Source organism: Galeopterus variegatus, unplaced genomic scaffold, assembly GCF_000696425.1.
Source record: "Galeopterus variegatus unplaced genomic scaffold, G_variegatus-3.0.2 Scaffold571, whole genome shotgun sequence".
NCBI classification, from domain to species: Eukaryota; Metazoa; Chordata; class Mammalia; order Dermoptera; family Cynocephalidae; genus Galeopterus; species Galeopterus variegatus.
This window is the reverse complement of record NW_007726682.1, coordinates 237,063-254,946: the sequence shown is the minus strand read 5'-3', so window position 1 is coordinate 254,946 and position 17,884 is coordinate 237,063. Positions and strand designations below refer to the sequence as shown.

The window sequence follows — 17,884 nt, the reverse complement described above, 5'->3', positions numbered from 1 at the left end:
TCACAGCCCGCTGCTGTGCCAGAGGCTGCAGCCTCCTGCAGGTGTTTGCCTGGTTAGCCCACCACCCCTCATCAGGAGAACTCAAAGCTTTTGCATTTACACACACAAAATGTTACTACTTCTTTGCAGGAACCATGAGTTACTCTGTATCTCCCCATTCCCCTCACCCACCCTCACCCCCACCTCAATACCCTGACCCAGAGCCAGGCACAGAGCAGGCATCAGGAAAGATTTTCTGAATTGGACTTGTAAGGACTCCTGAGGAATTTGCCCTGCGGGGAACAGAGTTTGTGCTGGAGAAGGACCAGAGAGCTACACCCCAGACTCTCTTTGCCAGTGACTTGGGGTGGAGTCCCAGCTGTACACCTTACCAGCTGGGTAGACTTGAGCTATTGTCTTTACCTCTATGGCTCAGTTTCCTCACTTGTACAGTGGGGTTAAGCATAGCAGCTGTCTCCTATTGTTGATGAGCGCAAGGCCTGGCACATCTTGGAGTGAAGTCTTTGGGTCTGTCGGAGAGGGAATGGGAATATTGATGACCCAGATGTCATTATTAAAGCCAGGGAAGGGGCAGCGTGTTTGGTGTCCCCACTGCCCTCTCCGATGGCTCTCCTGGTAATCCACAGAGAGGGAGGCAGGTAGCAGCAGCGCTGAACTGGAAACTGGCCTGGAAGGCAGGTATGATTGCCCCTTCCCCAGTGTCACATGGCAGTCAGCTGGCTCAGCCAAGCTTCTGCATAGCTGGAAATCCCAAAAATAAATCCAACGTGTAGGCATTTTAGTAATGAGAATCCCACTACGTAGAGCTTCCAAGGAAATGGTGGCTGTTAATTTACTTACATGTTTATATTTCTACATAAAAGATAACTTCTGCCCCTCAAGTTTTATCACTTAATCTGCACAGCACTAACTGGGCCTTCTCAGGCTTCACTCTCACGGTGCGTGGTGGAAGCCCAAATTTGGCTGAGAAAAGTGCTTAGTATCTACCAGTTGCCCATCTGCATCCTCCTTTTTCGCCAAGGCTATCATGTGATGTCCAACCTTGCTTGACACCATCGGTGGACCTTCACCCATGAACACATGGCTGGATTTACCTGGATTTGGCATGTCACAGAGCCAAGCACAGTTAGCTTTTTCTGTGTTGGCATCTTTAATTGAGTCATAACAACTACCGTAAATTAACAAATTATATTCTTTTAGGTAGACGTACAAAAGAGGGGTGATTCACAAATGTGCGATTGTTCCTTCCTGCTGCCAACGCTCACCCAGTGAGGTCCCAGACAAGCTGACTCCGAGGGCCAGGGAGCAGCAGGGGTGCCTCCTCCACAGCTCTCTTGTGGAAAAGGCAGGCTTCAACTCAGGCTCCTGACGCCTCTGTGAGCAGTGACTGCAGACAGCAGAGAGGGAAAGGGTGCGTTTAGTGTCCGGGCCAGGTTATCCTGCCTGAAACTGCGTGGCTGCTGGTGTAGGGGCAGAGTTGTCTTTAACTTGGGCGTGAAGTCGAGTTTTTGAGGGGCCAAGGTCTAAAACACCGAAGGGCTGAAGGTGATCCTTTTGGGCTGGAGCTGGCTGCCCTGACCTCCCAGGCAATGCTTCTCTTGGTTGTTTCTCTGAAAACTTAGGGACTTGAGGGTCCCAGGTTCCAGGAGAGCTTCGCCTGGTATCTTGCTGCCGCTTACTCAATTACCCAGGGACTTTGCCCCTCTTTTTGTGGCCTGCCATGACTCTTGGGGAGGAAATTTTGTAGCTGCTTGTTAGATCATTGAAGAACTTGGTGGCTAAGTTTCAGTTTATAGCTATCCTTGAATTTTTATGTAATCACGTAAGATCCATTTCTCATTGCCGTGGCCTATAGGACATTGCTGTTTAATGGGTGTGGCTTTAACATTCTACAAGTTGGTGGAATGGAATGGAAAGCAGGTATCATACTTGCCTATATACTCTAGACAACATGTATGTATGTGCATATAGTGAGCGTTACATGTAATTTTAATGAATGGAGTCAGCTGGAATCTTCACAGTGTCAGGATTTAGAATCAGATCATATATCCACATAGTCTTTAAAAAGGTAAATTCAGAAGAATACTGACAGCTCCCACTGAACTCTCAGGTTTTACTATATGTGGTTTGAGATCTACTCTGAGAGCTGAAATAAAAGTGACCGCATTTTTTGACAATTCATGGAAACCAGATAAGATCTGCTTCCTGTGTCCATCATCAGCTCCTGTAATACTGCCATATTCTGTAAGTTTTTCAAGCTTTAGAAGAAATGAGTTAGATCAAGGCCTAATACTCAAGGCCATGGTATTTCTGTGGCAGTTGTGGGCCTGTTCTCTTGGTTGTTTATTCTGGTGAACTGAGTGTAGTGGGAGCACATGATGGGAGCCCATGGTGGAGCTGGCCTCAGCTTTGAGGCTTGCAAGTAAGGTCACTCTGAGATGATCTCAGATTTCCAGCCTATCATGTCACATGGTCTCTAGGCCACTTGTATGTGTGTTCGAATGATGAGGAAATCACCAATAGGGCACTTGAGCCTCCAGCTGCTACATGAGGGAATAGGCCAAAGGTCCAGCTGGGAGCTCAGACCTAGGAAACCAGGCATGCTTAACCATAGAGGTCCGCGCCTTCCTGTGAGGGGGCCCCCCTAACCCCAGAGCGTCAGACTTTCTCCCACCATACTTGGTTGCCAATCCAGCTTGGGTTGCGCATGTTTTTGTTCCTTGGTTTGTTTGGACCTTGGTCACAGTTTTATTTAAATTTTTTTTTTTTGAGTAAATAACACATAAACATGGTACACAGTTGAAAAGGTAGAAAAGACATAAAGTGAAAACATTCCTTCTCATCTCTCAGCCTCATGCACCTCCAACACAGGCAGCCACTGTTAGCAGTTCTGTGCACCCTCCAGAGACCTCACACACCGTGCCTTGTCCCCACCATCCGCCGGATGTAGTGCTCACAGAGGTGGTTGCATATCAGCACGAAGGAGGCTGACTCATACTTTTTAACAGCTGTGTAGTATGAATCCACTGCGTGGATATACCGTAATTTAACCAGTACTCTGTTGATTAACATTTAGATTATTTTGTGTTTAATTCTGATAAAATTTTTTCTCACATTGCCTTCCACAGAATGGTACCAATTTACATTCCAGTCAACAGTGTGTGACTGTCCGTTTTCTCACAGCTTTGCCTACACAACCAATTCTCAGAATCCTAGATCTTTGCCAGTCTGATAAAGAAAAATGGAATTTAAGTTGTCTGTTTAAGGCTTCTGCCTATTTGTTTTCTTAGATACTGAGCTTTTCCTTTTAATTTGTAAGCATTTATCATATGTCAAAAAGTTGCCTTATGTCTGTGATAAGTGCTGTAAAATATTTCCCCATTTTAATTTTCTTTGTGTTTTTGGCCTTCTTTTTTTTTGGCCAAACAGGTTTATTTTCTTTAATACATCTATCGATCTTTTCTCATAGCCTCTGTGCATCCCATGATATTTAGAAAGAAACTATCCATTTTCATGGTCTCTTTTCCTGAAAGTTCAGGTTTTTTCCAGTGCCACTTGTATATACGCTCTCTTGTAAAGAAGGTCAGAGGGAGGTTATATCCTCCATCGTGCAGTAGGGGAACCCAGGCTGGATAGAAGGAAGCGCTCATGCAGTCTTACTGGGGCGGAAGTCAGGAGAGCTCAGTTAGAGCGTTTGACATTGCACCTCAGGACATGGCTCCTTACGAATCATCCAGCTTCTTCTTCACTAGTATGCACGCATTACTGTTGGCCGTTGGAAATTCATACATCCACAATAATTCAGAGTTGAACCAGAGCTTTTCCCAAGCCAGGCAGCTTCTTGGTGCCCATCTTTCAATTTCCACGTTGAGATGGCAGCTAAAAATGACTTTGCGGTAGGTGGTTAATTTCTGCTTGTTACTTCCTAATAATTATAGCTTTCACTTTGGCACCTCTCACAGTTGAAACCAGTGGCTATTCTTAGATGTGCAAGATCAGATTTTCTGATTTCTGCTGGGAATTTAAAGCTGTGATACTCTCACAAATTCCTCGGCCCTGGCCTAGGCTGTCCTCTTCACCCTTCTGCCTCCCAGGCTCCTTCCAGGTACCAGGAGATTACACCAGTGGGATCCAGGGGTAATCCTGTGGCATGACCACCATGACGAGGTGAAGACAGCTCCCAGACAGGTGGCATGTGGGGTCATAGCACAGGAAGTGCCAGTGGGAGAGGGCACCAAGTCCCGGAGGCTCAGTCCTGTCAGGACACAGTGCCAGCCTAGATGGGTCGGCTCTGCCACCCTGCCTGTTCTCCTTCCCTGCAGGGTTTTGATGAATGGCCTGCAACTTGCAGGTAGCTAACATTTATCAAGCACTGTGTATGCGTCAGATGTTATTCCAAGGACTTTACGTGTCTTAACTTGTTTAGTCCTCATAATAACCTTAGGAGGTGTAGATACTGTTATTTACCCCATTTTGCAGATGAAGCAACTGAGACACAGCTGTCAAGTCACTTGCCGAAGTTTACATGGCGAACAAGTTGGGAAGCCAGAATTCAAACCCAATCAGTGTGGCCCAGAACCCTAGCTCAACCCATAGTAAGCACTCAGTTGTTCAGCACAGCACCTTTGGGCCTCCTATCACCTGCCATATCAGAGCTAGGTGTGGTCTCCACCTTCATGGAGTTTACAAATGCAAAATAAAACAGTGACAGAAGCACTCAACTCCCACAGTGCCAAGTGCCATGAAGGAGCAGTGCCGCTCCCATGAGCCCTGGCAACTGAGGAGAAGGCCTCCCCCAGCCAGGGGAGCCAGAGGACACCAGCACCCATCTGAGCAGAGACCCGAGAGTATTAGCAGTTGGTCAGGGGTGGTGGAGAGAGGCCTAGGACTGCACATGGGAAGGCCCGGAGCAGCAAGGGTTCTGAGTAATAGAGGAGGACAGTGTCCCTGGGGCTTGAGGCCTAAAGAGGAAGCAGTAATGTGCCCCAAGGGGAGGCAGAAGGGACTGGGGTCAGATCATGCCACTGCCCCTGCTAGCCATGTTAAGATCTTTTAACTTAATCCTGAAAACATTGAAAAGCTATCAAAGGATTTCAAGTCGGAGCATGAAGGATCAGACCGAGGTTTTTGAAAGATCACTCCAGCTAATTGTGCAGAGTGGAGAGGAAGGCAGCAAACGTGGAAGCTGAAAGAGCAGGGAGACAGTGAGAGCGCTGGCCTGTGTGACAGGAGAGCAGCCTGGCCTGTGGCAGTGGCAGTGGCAGTGGAGGTGGAGAGAAGTGGACACCTGAGATGCATTTTTCAGGTGAAATTGATGGACTCGATGGAGTAGATGAAGGAAAAGGAAGAATTCTGAGTTTGGGGCTTGAGTCAGTGGGTGACTGGTGATATCATTTCCTGCAATGGGAAGCCTGGGGGAAGAACCGATGTGTCATGGTCAGTGAAGAAAAGATTCCACAATCTTGGTTGAACTTGGAAGTGTCAGGTTCCTGAGGACTTGCAAGTAAAGATGCCAGGCAAGCTGCTGGATACTCAAGTCTACATTTGGGCTGGAAACACAAATTTGGAAGTTGGTATTTAAAGCCCACAGGCATGATAAGAAGGCCTAAGAAGAGAATACAGATGGAGAAGGGAAAGGGCCAGACTGATACCTGAGCCCCTTCACACTGGAAGTTTGAGGAGGAGAGAAAAAGCCAGAGACTGAAAGGGAGTGGTCAGCAAGGCGAGAGGAGAGCAGGGCCGATGTCACTGCAGTGGACAAGGGGGTTTGCAAAGGAGCCTGTGCAGTGTAACCAGGAACTCAGGCTCTGCTCCCACCGTGCGCTAGCAGTGGGAGCTGGGCAAGTGCTTTCCAATCCTGCTGAGTCTTCATATCCTCCTCTGCAAATGAGGATAGTCAGGACAGTCACAAAAGATAATGCATGCACATGCTCAGCAGGTAGCAAGTACTTAATAACTAGTGAAGTAACTATTTTTAAGGAAGATCTGGCTGGTAGGAAATGCTGTTGAGAGGTTAAGTACAGGGAAGCAAAAGCATTTGTTGTATCTGGTGGTTGGAAGTGGCTGGTGACCATGACAAGACTGGTTTTAGTGGCATGATGGAGATGAAAGCCACTAGGCGTGGTTGCAGAGTGGATGGTGAGTGAGGAGGTGGAGGCAGAGAGGGTGCACAGTCCTTGCCAGAAGAATCCCTTTGGAGCAGCGGTGCGGGGAGCTGGGAAAGTGTGGGGCCAAGGAAGGGAGTTTAAAAATATCGGACACGGAGAGGCCTTTTGACTTCCAATGGGGACGATCAAGGAAAGACTGAGACCCTTGGCATCCAGAGGACGGAGGGATGTGTGAGGGAACGAATTCCTCAAGAAGGCAAGAGAGCGGTGGGGACCCAGGGTCCGGGCAGAGGGGTTGGCCCTCAACTACGGCAGAAGAGACAGGGTGGATGGGGACAGAGGACGCAGATGGGCTTGTGGGTTTGGTGGCCAAAAGAGGCTCGAGCTCTGCTTTGCTGGCTTCTGTCTTCTCTTTGAATGATGAGTCAAGGTCAGTCTAAGGGGTAGGGGGGTGCTTGGGAAGGATCAGGTGTCAGGATCAGCTGGGCCAGGGCCCAGAGGGGATTTAGTATGTCACAAATGTGGGTAGGCCATGTGGAGCTAGTCTCGCTATCCCCCTGAGCCCTCGGGGAGGGGGTCGCTCTTGACAGACTGACACGGCCAGGCACAAACTCGGAAATCAGTAGCAGTTGTGTAGCCAAGACTCTGGCAAAGGCATTCAGCCAGGCTCTCAGTGAGGACAGAGCCTGGGCTGTGTTCATCTTGGGGACTTTAAGGCCTAGTGAAGCTCAGAGTAGGACAACATCCGAAAACAGAATCGCTGCCTACTTTCTCTTCCTGACATTTCCCAGACAGGGAAAGAGTAAAGGACAGGTCCTGTGAGAGCTGATAATGATGAAGGCCTCCACTAGGCCACGATGGCTTGGAAGGGGGTCAGGAAACCCACCAGGACATGACTCCTTTCCTCTCTGACTCTTGTGCTGACTTTTATATGAAAGAGTGAATTCATGGAAATACGGAAGGCGTGCTCCGGTAGCACCTTCTATTCACCCCAGTGGGACTCCTCTGCCCACTGTGGCCTCTGTGTTTAGGGCAGCAGGGTTTGGGGTAAAGGAACTGGTTTGGAAGGGAAGGGAGCCTGCCAACCCACCCCCTTGCCCACCTGCTGACTTGACCTGTGAGACTGGGAGGCACCGGATGCCACACATGACTTTTCCTTCAGCCTTCTTGGCCACACTCAGGCGAAATGCACCCAAACTAGGGACAGTTCTTGGGGCTGCCTCCACATGGATTGTTCCTTTGTGTAAGTTTCCAAAAAGGTGTCTCCTCTGGGTAGAGTAAACCTCCCGAGGGAGCAGGCTTGACTCCCTAGAGGCACCTAACTTGTTCGCCACGTAAACTTCAGCAAGTGACTTGATAGCTGTGTCTCAGTTGCTTCAACTGCAAAATGGGGTGAATAACAGTATCTACACTTCCTAAGGTTATTATGAGGACTAAACAAGTTAAGACACGTAAAGTCCTTGGAATAACATCTGACGCATACAACGTTAGCTACCTGCAAGTTGCAGGCCGTTCATCAAAACCCTGCAAGGAAGGAGAATGGGCAGGGGTGGCGGAGCCGACCCATCTAGGTTCACAGCCTGCAGTGGAGCCCAAGCCAGGTGTCAGCCCCGCTCAGCCCAGTGCCTGTGCACAGTGTGCAATCTGCGCAACCCAGAATCCAAGGCAGGCACCTTGCAGCCGACACGAATCAGGGGCTTGGCATCATTGAATGAATGAATGAATGACTGAGGAAGTTGGACCCACATGGGATTCTGGATGCGTCCAGCACCAGGTCCCCCAGTCCCTTTTCAGATCACATCTCGAGTGTGGTTCGGCAAGTGGTTTTCGAAAGTCCCCTGTGTGCAAGCCAGAGTCAGGCGCACAGGTCACAGAAGGAGCAGGCTTGACCCAGCCCTCCTGAGGCACGCGCATGTTATGTTGGACATAGCAGACTGGGGCGAGGTCGTGCCAGGGCAAACATAGTGTGGGAGGGTGAGAGGTGGTTTCCCCAGGGGTGGCTGGGGAAGTCATGTGCAGAGCGAGGAGTGGAAGGCCTTGTGGGCAGAGGGTTAGGCCTGGCAGAGCATAGAGAGGAAGGCAGTTGGAAAGGTAGCAAGGCCCTAATTGTAAACGCTAAGCAACAACATTGGGGTTACATTCATTCTGCAGTGGGGAACCCTTGAAGGTTTGTACATGGGGAGATTGTATCTCCAGCATTTCTCATAGGGATTTGCAAGGGCAAACCAAGGGACTCCAAAGAAAACACATCCAGAGTTCAGTCCAAGGTATCAGAATGAGGTAGAAAGTGTCCATGATCCCGAGCAGCCCCTTACCTTTGGTGAGAGGCTGTCTGCTGCCAGCAACCAGGACAGAGTATCTGTCCCTGTCATCTCTTCCAAGAGTGACCCGTCAGAGCCTCCCTGCAGCTGCGGGGCTGACCTCCAACTGAAATATGTTGCTGCTGGTGTCTGAGTGGCTTCAGGTTCCCAGGGTCTGCTTCACTCTGCATTGCTGTTCCTTTGGTACAAGTTCTTATGTCTCTTAATAAACTCACAAGGCCCTTTATTTATTTTTTAAAATTGTATTTAGCCCTTGGTGAAAGGGATGGGGAAATTTCTTACACTGTTGCTTCTCTGGCCTTGGGCTGCCTTCACTGACCTGTGCCACAGAAATGGCGACCCTCATTAAGCATTCATTAGTCTGCAAACTTTTCTTGAGCACCCACTTACTGCTAGATCCTCTGCAAAGGGATGCAGAGATGATTGTGGCTAGGAGTTGCCCATAGTTTAGTGGGAAAACAATGCTGGTTACATTTTGGAGGCTTTAAGGAAGTATAAGTAATACTCCTTTCTTTACCTCCTGAGTTCTGAACCAATTAAGACAAGGGAGGCAGGTGGAGATCAAAATCCCAGCATTGTTACTGGGGAGGCTGAGTGGAAGAATGCAGCTGGACTCTGGTCTCAGCTGGGGCTCCCTAGGGCATTACAGCTGAGTGGATTCACCCATCCCAAATTGCTGTCCTCCCCATTGCAGGGGCAGAGCGCAGTGACATGCCTGCATGAGAGCAGGCAGAGAATGCAGGCATCCAAGGGACAAGGCACACTGCACAGAGAGCTCTGAGTGCCAAGGTGAGCAGGCTTCTTCTCCCCAAATCATCAGTCAGATGGAACCAGCAGGAGGGCTGGGGAGGGCTCAGGTGCAGGCGTAGCAGATGGACCACGGATGGAAACAAGAAGCAGCGGTGAGAGGGTTCCCCAGCACAGACCATGGGATCAGGGTGATGATAGGGGTCGTACAGGTACTGTGAGAACACAAAGGAGGGAGCTGCTGACCCCCATGGGGTCAGGGGTGGACATTTGTGAAACCCTCTTCTGGGGAGATGTTGGTCCTTGTTTGAGCTGTGGACCCCTAGGAAGGAAGGCTTCCCAAGCAACGCAAGCTTGTAGTAAATACTGCATGGCCCCTTTGTATTTTAGGGGACCAGCTGTGTGCCTAGTCAGAGAAGGCTGCATTCTGGGAGAATTTAGGGATGTTGGGAAACCTTAGTAATCCTTTCCTCTTCCTCTCCCAACCCCATCCCAAACTACTTGATTGGTGTCAGAAATCCTACCACTGAAGCTCAATTCTGGAACCTGAGACATTGTGTCCCATTAAAATGTAATTTCCTCTTAGGCAGTGACTGTTCTAAGTCATTGTCTTAAAGGAGTCATGGTAAAACGGAAAGGCTGGACCTGGATCCCCCAAATACACTGACTCAATGAAGTAGAGCTTCAGGGCTTGGACGAGCCGGGTCACCTCTTTGCACCTTCGTTTCCTCACTCTGCAGTCTCTGGGAGGGTGGTCGCACTGAACGCTGCCTCACTGTTCTCGACTCACTCTGGGCTCGTCGTTACCACTGCCCCAGGAGAGACGTGGGCCAGGATCAGTCCCCCATGTGACAGGTGAACAGGCCCAGAGACGGTGACTGACTTGCCCAAGGTCACACACAAGGCCCAGGGGCAAGAACCAATCCCTCCAAATTCTCATGGCACTGTGATTTACAAACTGGAAACCCCAGAGCCCCAGGGTTCCCCAGTGGTGCCTCGGAGGCAGGGAGAAGGGGACAAACCAAGAGGAAGGCCAAGCTGCCCGCTCTTAAGAATCTTTCTGTACACTGGGGTAAGATCTCTTTGGAAAAAAAGAGTTTTCATTGGAGAAAATGGTTTGAAAATCCCTACAGGACATTGTGCTGTATATCCTTCCATTTGAGCTTAAAATGGAGGGATTTAGGAGCAACCTTAGGCCAGACATTTGTCTGCCACATCTGCTCCAGGAGCACAGGCCTTAGCAGTACCTCCGGTTTCCTCCACCAACTTTCATGGCACTGAAAGGAAGATCTCTGTGGCCTGGACTCTCTCTCCCGCCTTCATGTTTCTGAATTGGTTCCATCTTTCTTCATTTCCTCGTCATGGGAAGGGAGAGATAGCCTAAGACCTGAGGCTTAAGACACAGTGGTAAATAAGACATATCCTGTCATACTTGGTCTCACGGAGAGCCCTTATGGAACAGGACTTGCATGTACACTGTCACGTTGCTATTTAAGGCTTTTTACCCCTGTGATTCTTGTTCTAAAATTTCTGGAAGCATTCAGTCCCCGCTCTTTCAAGCTGGCCTTTTTTTTCATAGTGACCTAGATGGGAGAGGCTGGTGTGCCTTACCAACCCACAGACAGCTCTAGGCCAGGGGACCTTGCAGACGCACATAAGCTTACCCCAGAATGGAAGCAAGGTAGAGCCAAGTGTACAGTGAGAGGGACGTTCTGTACAGCTCTCCTGAGTCACCACCATGCTCGGGAAACCCAAAACCGCAGAGGGCACACATTCGACTCTCTGGCAGGAGCTTCGAGAGAATTGTGTTACTGAAAGACATCAGACAGCCCTGACGGTGTCATTACGAGGGTGTTTATCTCCCAGAAGGGACAGGTTTTTGCCTCGTCCAGACTGAAGGACAGGAAAATGTCTTCTTTGTTCCTGAGAGTCCCCTGTGTAGTGGGCACTCAGGAGGTGCCTGCTGAGTTGCGTCTCCTGTGAGGCAGGTGCGGCTGCTGGCCTTGTCACCTTCAGGGCTCAGTACATTGTATGTGAGTTGCCTGCATTTCTGTGTCTGCAGGAGTTTCTCGGGACTCTCCTCCACAAGTCCCTGGGCCAGGTTGTCATCTCCCTGTGCTCCGGTGGAGGAGAGGACCAGCAGACGGAAGGACAGGCAGAAGGTGCAGGGCGGGTCCATGCCAGGGTGAGGCCCACTTTTTCCAAGGCTTTTTCTTGGCCCAGGGAGGCAGCTATTGGTGTGAATATGAACCTGGGGAGAGGAAACAGCCAGGCTGACTGAGGCCAAAAGGTCAGCAGCATCGCCACTGACCACAACCCTGAGACAAGCACCTGCCATTTTAGAATCTTTGGGTTTGGAGCTGGAGGTGGGGATTTAGGAAGCTGGATCTGTGGCAGAGCTTGCCCTCGGAGAGTATGCTGTCAGGAGCACAGCGGAGACCCGTCACAGAAATACAAATAGGGTCAGAGGGTTGCAGGAGTGGGGCTCCCTACCAGCCCAGGGAGGGTTAGGGTCAGAGGTGGCTTCCAGGGATGGTGGCGATGGAATTGGATCTTGAGGGAGGCAGGGGGTGACAGCATTATGGGCAGAGGCAACAGAATAAAGTAAAGGATGGAGACAGGAACCCCCACTGTGTGTATGGAACAGCGTTTACAATGGCCAGCACCCAGTGGTGCAGGGAAGCAGTAGAAAGGCTACAGGTTAGTAAGGGTGGTGGACCCAGGCACCGAGGGCCCCAAGTGCCAGGCAGAGTAGGGATATGGGTGTTATTTGGAGACAGAGGAGACACTTTTCTCTGGAGGCCAATAGCATAGCCTGCCTGGGTCTGGTCCTGGCTCTGTCTCTAACTTGCCCTGGGACCTTGAGGGAGTTGCTCAGCTTCTCTGTGCCTCAATTTCCTCAACTATACAGTGGGGTAAAATAATAGTACCCATCGGATCACCATGCAGATGATATGAGAAGTGAGAAGGCTTCCCGGCACACAGTATGTGTTTAACGAATGTTGGCTATTATGGTTGCTGGTGTCAGCCATTCATTCAACAGCTGTGTACTGAGCTCTGACTGTGACAGACATGGTTCTCGTCACTAGGGACCCAGCAGTGGACACCATCCCTGTCCTCCTGTTGCTTACTGCTTATATTCTAGTAGGAGCAGACAGAAAATGAGACCATTGGTGAGAAGGACCAGGGAGAAAAATCAAGCAGGAAAGGACTTGGGCAGCGCTGAGTGGGATGGACAGCAGCAGTTCCAGCAGGATGGTCAAAGAGGCCTTGCTGGAGGGTTCCAGCAGGACGGTCAGGGAGTCTTCCCTGGGGGGTTCCAGCAGGACGGTCAGGGAGGCCTGACCGGAGAGTTCTAGCAGGATGTTCAGGGATGCCTCCTGGGAGGTTCCAGCATGATGACAGTCAGGGCGGCCTCCCTGGGGGGTTCCAGCAGCATGGTCAGGGAGGCCTGACTGGGAGGCACAGGAGAAAGGCCAGCTGAAGGGGCTGCCTGCTGCGCGGGGAGCCACAGCAGAGGCCTGAAAGAAGGAGAGGTTTTGAACAGCTTTGCCTGAGGAGGGTCATCTGGCAGCAGCTGTGGAGGACCGGCTGGTGGCCCAGTCAGGAGGACAGGGGAGGGAGGAGGTTTTACTGTAGTGGAGGCAGTTTCCCAAGTGGACTCAGGAGACAACTCTGTGAGGTACATGAGGAAAACAGAAGAACTTTCCTATTTCTTTTTTTATCGTGTTCTTAGCACACTTCTATTTTTGTGTGCTATTGTCCATTATATTATACATAATATATTACTTTTTACATACATATACATAACCTGGAGATATGGGCACAAACATCTTTTACTGCCAGGAGTGAGGCCAGTGGTCAAGGCAGGAGCGGATGAGGAATGGGCTGACTTGCAGGTGGGAAAGGGCCGGTGAGCCCAGAGCAGTGGAGAGGGGACTCGGATGTCCTCGAAGCCTCAGACCCAGCTGACTAGAAAGATGGTGGTGCTGTGGTCAGACAGGCCCTCGGGAGAGGAGGCCTGAGGGGCAAGGTGAGGCATTCTACCTGGACACTCGACTCAGCATACCTGAGACACGGAGATGGCACTTGGAAATCATGATGGGGTCTTTACAGGAGACCAAGGCTGCAGACGGATTCACATAAAGGCCAGAGAGTTGAGGCCTGAGATAGGCATTTTCCTGCTTGTTTTGAAAGTGATAGCTTGGCTTTTCATAGGGCTTTGTTGACATTATACTGTTGAGTCCCCAGGGTGTGGTAACTTTCCCTGGTCGCATGCAGGGTCTGATGGAGCAGCCATTTTGTTTGATGCTGATAAACATGGAAGTGCAGCCAGCTGCCCTTGTCACGCTTTTTGGCATCAGGAAAACAGTCTGGAGGGCAGAGCCATTGCCCTTTGAGGGGCAAACCTCTGGTTTGCTTGTACCTGTGCTCACTCTGGTCCTTTCTCTTTGGTGGTCAGAGCCGAGGGCAGGCCAGGCCAGCCTCTGTCCAGATGCCAAGGTTCCCTAGGTGGGCCCTGAGGGTGGGTGTCCTCAGGGGTTGGGGCCAAAGCAGTCCTCACTCCCCTCTGCTTGGTGGTGACCTGTGTCTGCCCTGCAAGGCACACAACACAAGAGACTCTAGTCCCCGTGGAGGAGTGGGCATGAGGGACTGTCAGCCTGCAGCCATTTCCATGAGGGGTGGGCGATTGGCTGGCTCCTGGCCCTGCTGAGGGATGCACTTGTCCCCCACCAGAGTAAGAGCTGCTCACGGGGCCTCTGGAGGGCAGTGAACCAGGAAAGCATGTGCTCTCTGCTCCCCTCCCCACAGCTGAAGTCTACATCGGCATTGGGAAACCTGCAGAAGCCACAGCCTGTACCCAAGAAGCTGCCAACCTCTTCCCGATGTCCCACAATGTCCTGTACATGCGGGGCCAGGTGGCCGAGCTCCGAGGAAACATGGATGAAGGCCGGCGGTGGTATGAGGAGGCCTTATCCATCAGCCCCACTCACGTGAAGAGCATGCAGCGGCTGGTGAGTCTCAGAGCCAGGCTGGGACCCCACTCTTGGATGGGAATTCCCCTTGGAAGCAGCAGGTAGCTCATGATGCTCGAACCCTTTTCTGGTTCCAAAGGCCACCTGCAGTTGTCTTGCCAGGCTGTCACATTGCATAAAGCCAACGGGCTCCATTCCTGTTGTAGTTTATGCAAATGGTGGCCCTGGGAGTTGACAGTGCACAGCCTCAGCAGCCATACCTGGTGGTCTTGTTAGGTGCTAGGGGACAGTTTGGGTCACTGATCTCCTGGCCAGCAGTCCAAGCTACCCTATGGCTCTGGGTTCAATAAAGGCATTCTTGTGGCCCTGGGTACTCTCATTGTCATCTTGGTCTCTGCACTGCTTGTAGCAGCCTCCTTGAGGAGTATCCACACCCTGGGGAGACTTCTGTACAAAGGTCAGAGCACTTTATAAACTGGAAGGCTCTCTTACATTCAGGGAGCCTGACACTCCAGCTTGTCTCCAGGGCTACTGGCTAGTGGGAGGCATCTTATCACAGGAAGGGAGGGAGGGTCTGGCCATATTGCACCAAGAGGTAGGACGCTCAGCCAGGGACACAGGTAAGTCACTCCAGTTTCCACACTGCATGTGGGTGTGGTGGTGCTCCAGAAGTGCTCCTGTCCCTCTTCTGGATGCCCATGCCAGAAGCCAGGGTTGCCTGCTCCCCCACCCCCATTCCCTAACCATGGACCGTTTTTGAGAGATTCTGGAGTGGCCGTCAGAATATCTCAGTTTTAGTTAGGTGGGGAGCAGACCGTTCACTCTGGAGGGTTCTGTCTGTTAAGAACATATGTTGAGTGCAGCTGCCACACAAAGGCTTGGTCTGCTGTCATCTTCCTGTAGGAGTCTGAATTGAAACTCAAAAGTTCAGGTCTCAAAACTCAAGGTCTCAGAAGCCAGTAAAAACCCTTACTGCCTTCTCTGGGCCTGCATGCCAGACTTAGGTTCTGAATTTTTGTTTCATTCTTAGCAGTAGGATATCTCGGATTTAACGATCTTCTAATAAAGGTTCATTAAAAAAAAATCCTTAAAAAACCCTAATAGCCAAGGTGCTCTTCATGTCAGCAATCCTTGGATCTGAGCACCCACAATCAGACAGTGATATGTGATCTGGAAAAGCAAGCACTGGACAAGGAGTTCAGGAACAGCGTTCTGGTCCCAACAACATCACTTACTTGCTCTTTAACCTCAGGAAAGGCCCGTAAACTGTGCACCTCAGTGTTCTTTCTGCAAAACGAAGGCATTCGACTAGATAGGCTGTGAATGTCTGTCCAGTACTAAGAGGATGTGGTTTTGTAACTAATAAGAAAAATGTTCTCCAAAGGATCCCAAAGACTTCATTGTCTTGCCATTTCTTACAGCAATGTTGCAAAATGTAGAAGCAGCTGAGTGGTAACTACTGGTTTGCAGCAGAAGAATGTTTATGCACCAAGAATTAGGCACCATGGGAAGAATGTGAACTTTTGAGTTAGATCTGGACTCGCGCTCAGCCCTGAATCTTATTTCTGGGGAACACCGGGCTCATCACTTAACCTCTAGGAATCTTGGCGTTTCTGTGAATTAGGCTGTGATCCTGGTGGGATGTTGTGAGAAGTAAATGAGATGATTATGTAGCAAGCCTATTGGAGTTCCTGGCACCTAGTAGGTGCTCATTAAATAGAAGACTGAAGACAGTCATTTTCAGTTTTAAAAATAAATCAGATCTTATAATAATTACAGCTATTTAATTTTCAGCTTTCCTTTATGAGCATTTTGTACCGCAATACAGCTTTATAAGTAATTTTACATATTATCCAAACATTAGTCTGTTTGATTAAAAATATTACATGGCTTTTAATTTTCATCTCTCTATTGTAAGAGGTATTTGTAAAGAGCTTTTCTGGTCTCTGTGCTTTATGCTAGAGCACTGCAGAAGAGGTATAGTCAACACCATGTCCCCAGCCTTTTTTTAAAAAAGATGCAGAGTGTTTCTACCTTGGGGCCTATGAATTATTCAGAGAAGTATTTCTTGTTCATCCCCAAAGGGAACACATGAGACAAAAGATCAAATAGGAAAATAGCACTGGGAGAGGTTTCTGTTTCACCTTTGGAGCTTTTCAAGATACCTGAGCTCCCTGACAAGTGCCAGATGCTTTCCTTTCTAAAGGAGCAGTGGCTGGCCCAGCACAGGAGAGCTGGGGGTGAGAGCTCAGGGGATGGGGACCCTGCCTGCTGGATCTGTGGGCATCTCTGAGCCTTACTAGGCTCAGAGACATCAGCTGCTTGGGGGTCTTGCCAGTAGAAAATAGTAATTATGATAAACCTAAGACCTCTTGCAATGCATCCTGATATATTAAAAAACTATCTAGATTAGAGGCAAGTGGAGAGCAGCAAGCCTACAGATTTTGAGGAGTTTAGATTCTTGCAGCCAGAAACTGTGCCACTGACTGATCATTGTGACTCTCAGAGGGTAGCTTTGAACACTCCGTCTTGGTGATCTTACCTCTGATGCTCCCTGGCCTGTGTTCTCCTCCAACTTGCCCCCAGGAGCCCAGCCCACAGCTGGGGGGCACCCCACTGAAGCCTCTCCTTCCTGCTGGCACTGCTGGACCCTCTCATGCCTGTGAGGGGTGGCCCTGGACTCCCCAGGCTCTTTAGCCCAGAGACATCCCACCCCGTCTCTTTCCTTCCCCCACCCCCATGCTATGCAGAAAATCTGTGTTTCTGTGACCTTGGACAGAGGAAGGGAGGAAGGCGACCTTCACAGTGTACTCCAGAGCCAGCCAGCCTGGGTTAGACTTCACAGCTCTGCCACTCCCTAGCTGCGGGGCCTTGGGCAAGTTATTCACCCTCTTTGTGCCTCAGTTTCCTAAGTCAGACAAATGGGGGTAACATTAACACCCAGTACGTCACAGCAACAAATTAAGCACAAGAACTGAAATCTCTTGTTGAGCCACATAAGGTCCTGTGTCCACTCTCATGGAAACCAGACTGGTGTGTAAGCCCCCACATTAAGAGGAGGGGCAGCAGGCAGATCAGAAGCTGTCCTTTCACCAGGTTGAGTCCCAGGGAAGAGACAGGGCCCCAGACTCCTGTGGCAGGGAGAGGCAGAGGCATAGGTGGCATTGACAGTTGCTGGTACTCAGGGAAAGGAGTGTGTGAGCAAGGGGATGGCCAGGGCAAGGGTCAGAAGGTCAAGAGCAGAAGGAGTTTGAAGTATATAGCACCAGAGACCAGCAAAGAAACAACCAGGGAGGTTCCCAGGGAAGCAACCAATTGTGAGGCAGATAGTGGGTCGTGGAAAAAACCCAGAGGGAGGAAAGTGTGTCTGCAGAAGCCCTGATGAGAAAGGCCAGGAGCTGGAGGGACAGTTGGAGGGGGACTGCATAGAAGGAAGGAAGCCACGGCGTTTGTTACAGGTGGAGACCAGGAGGCTGATGGTGACTGCAGGGAACAGACAAGAGCTCGGTCTTGTTCTGTGGAGAACAGTGACTCCTTAACTTCTAGGGGTTGCAGGTGCCAGATCGCCAGATTGTAGCAGAGCTACTGCCATGTAAGCAGGAATGCAAAGATGTTAACATTGATGACAAGCAATAATGACTTGGGAGGCAAGCAGTATTCATGAAAGTAAATCAGAAGGTCAGATTTGATAAGAGAAATATAAATTAGGGGCCGGCCTGGTGGCGCACTGGAT

At 50.2% G+C, this 17,884-nt stretch overlaps 1 protein-coding gene across 1 annotated transcript in view; it reads left to right on the top strand.

Moving 5' to 3' along the window:
- TTC7B (tetratricopeptide repeat domain 7B) overlaps positions 1-17,884 on the top strand; it is a 252,642-nt gene that overhangs the window by 204,444 nt on the left and 30,314 nt on the right. Inside the window, exon 18 of the mRNA XM_008570126.1 lies at positions 13,988-14,190. Within this exon, the coding sequence (XP_008568348.1) occupies positions 13,988-14,190 (203 nt within the window). The remainder of the gene's footprint in view (positions 1-13,987; positions 14,191-17,884) is intronic.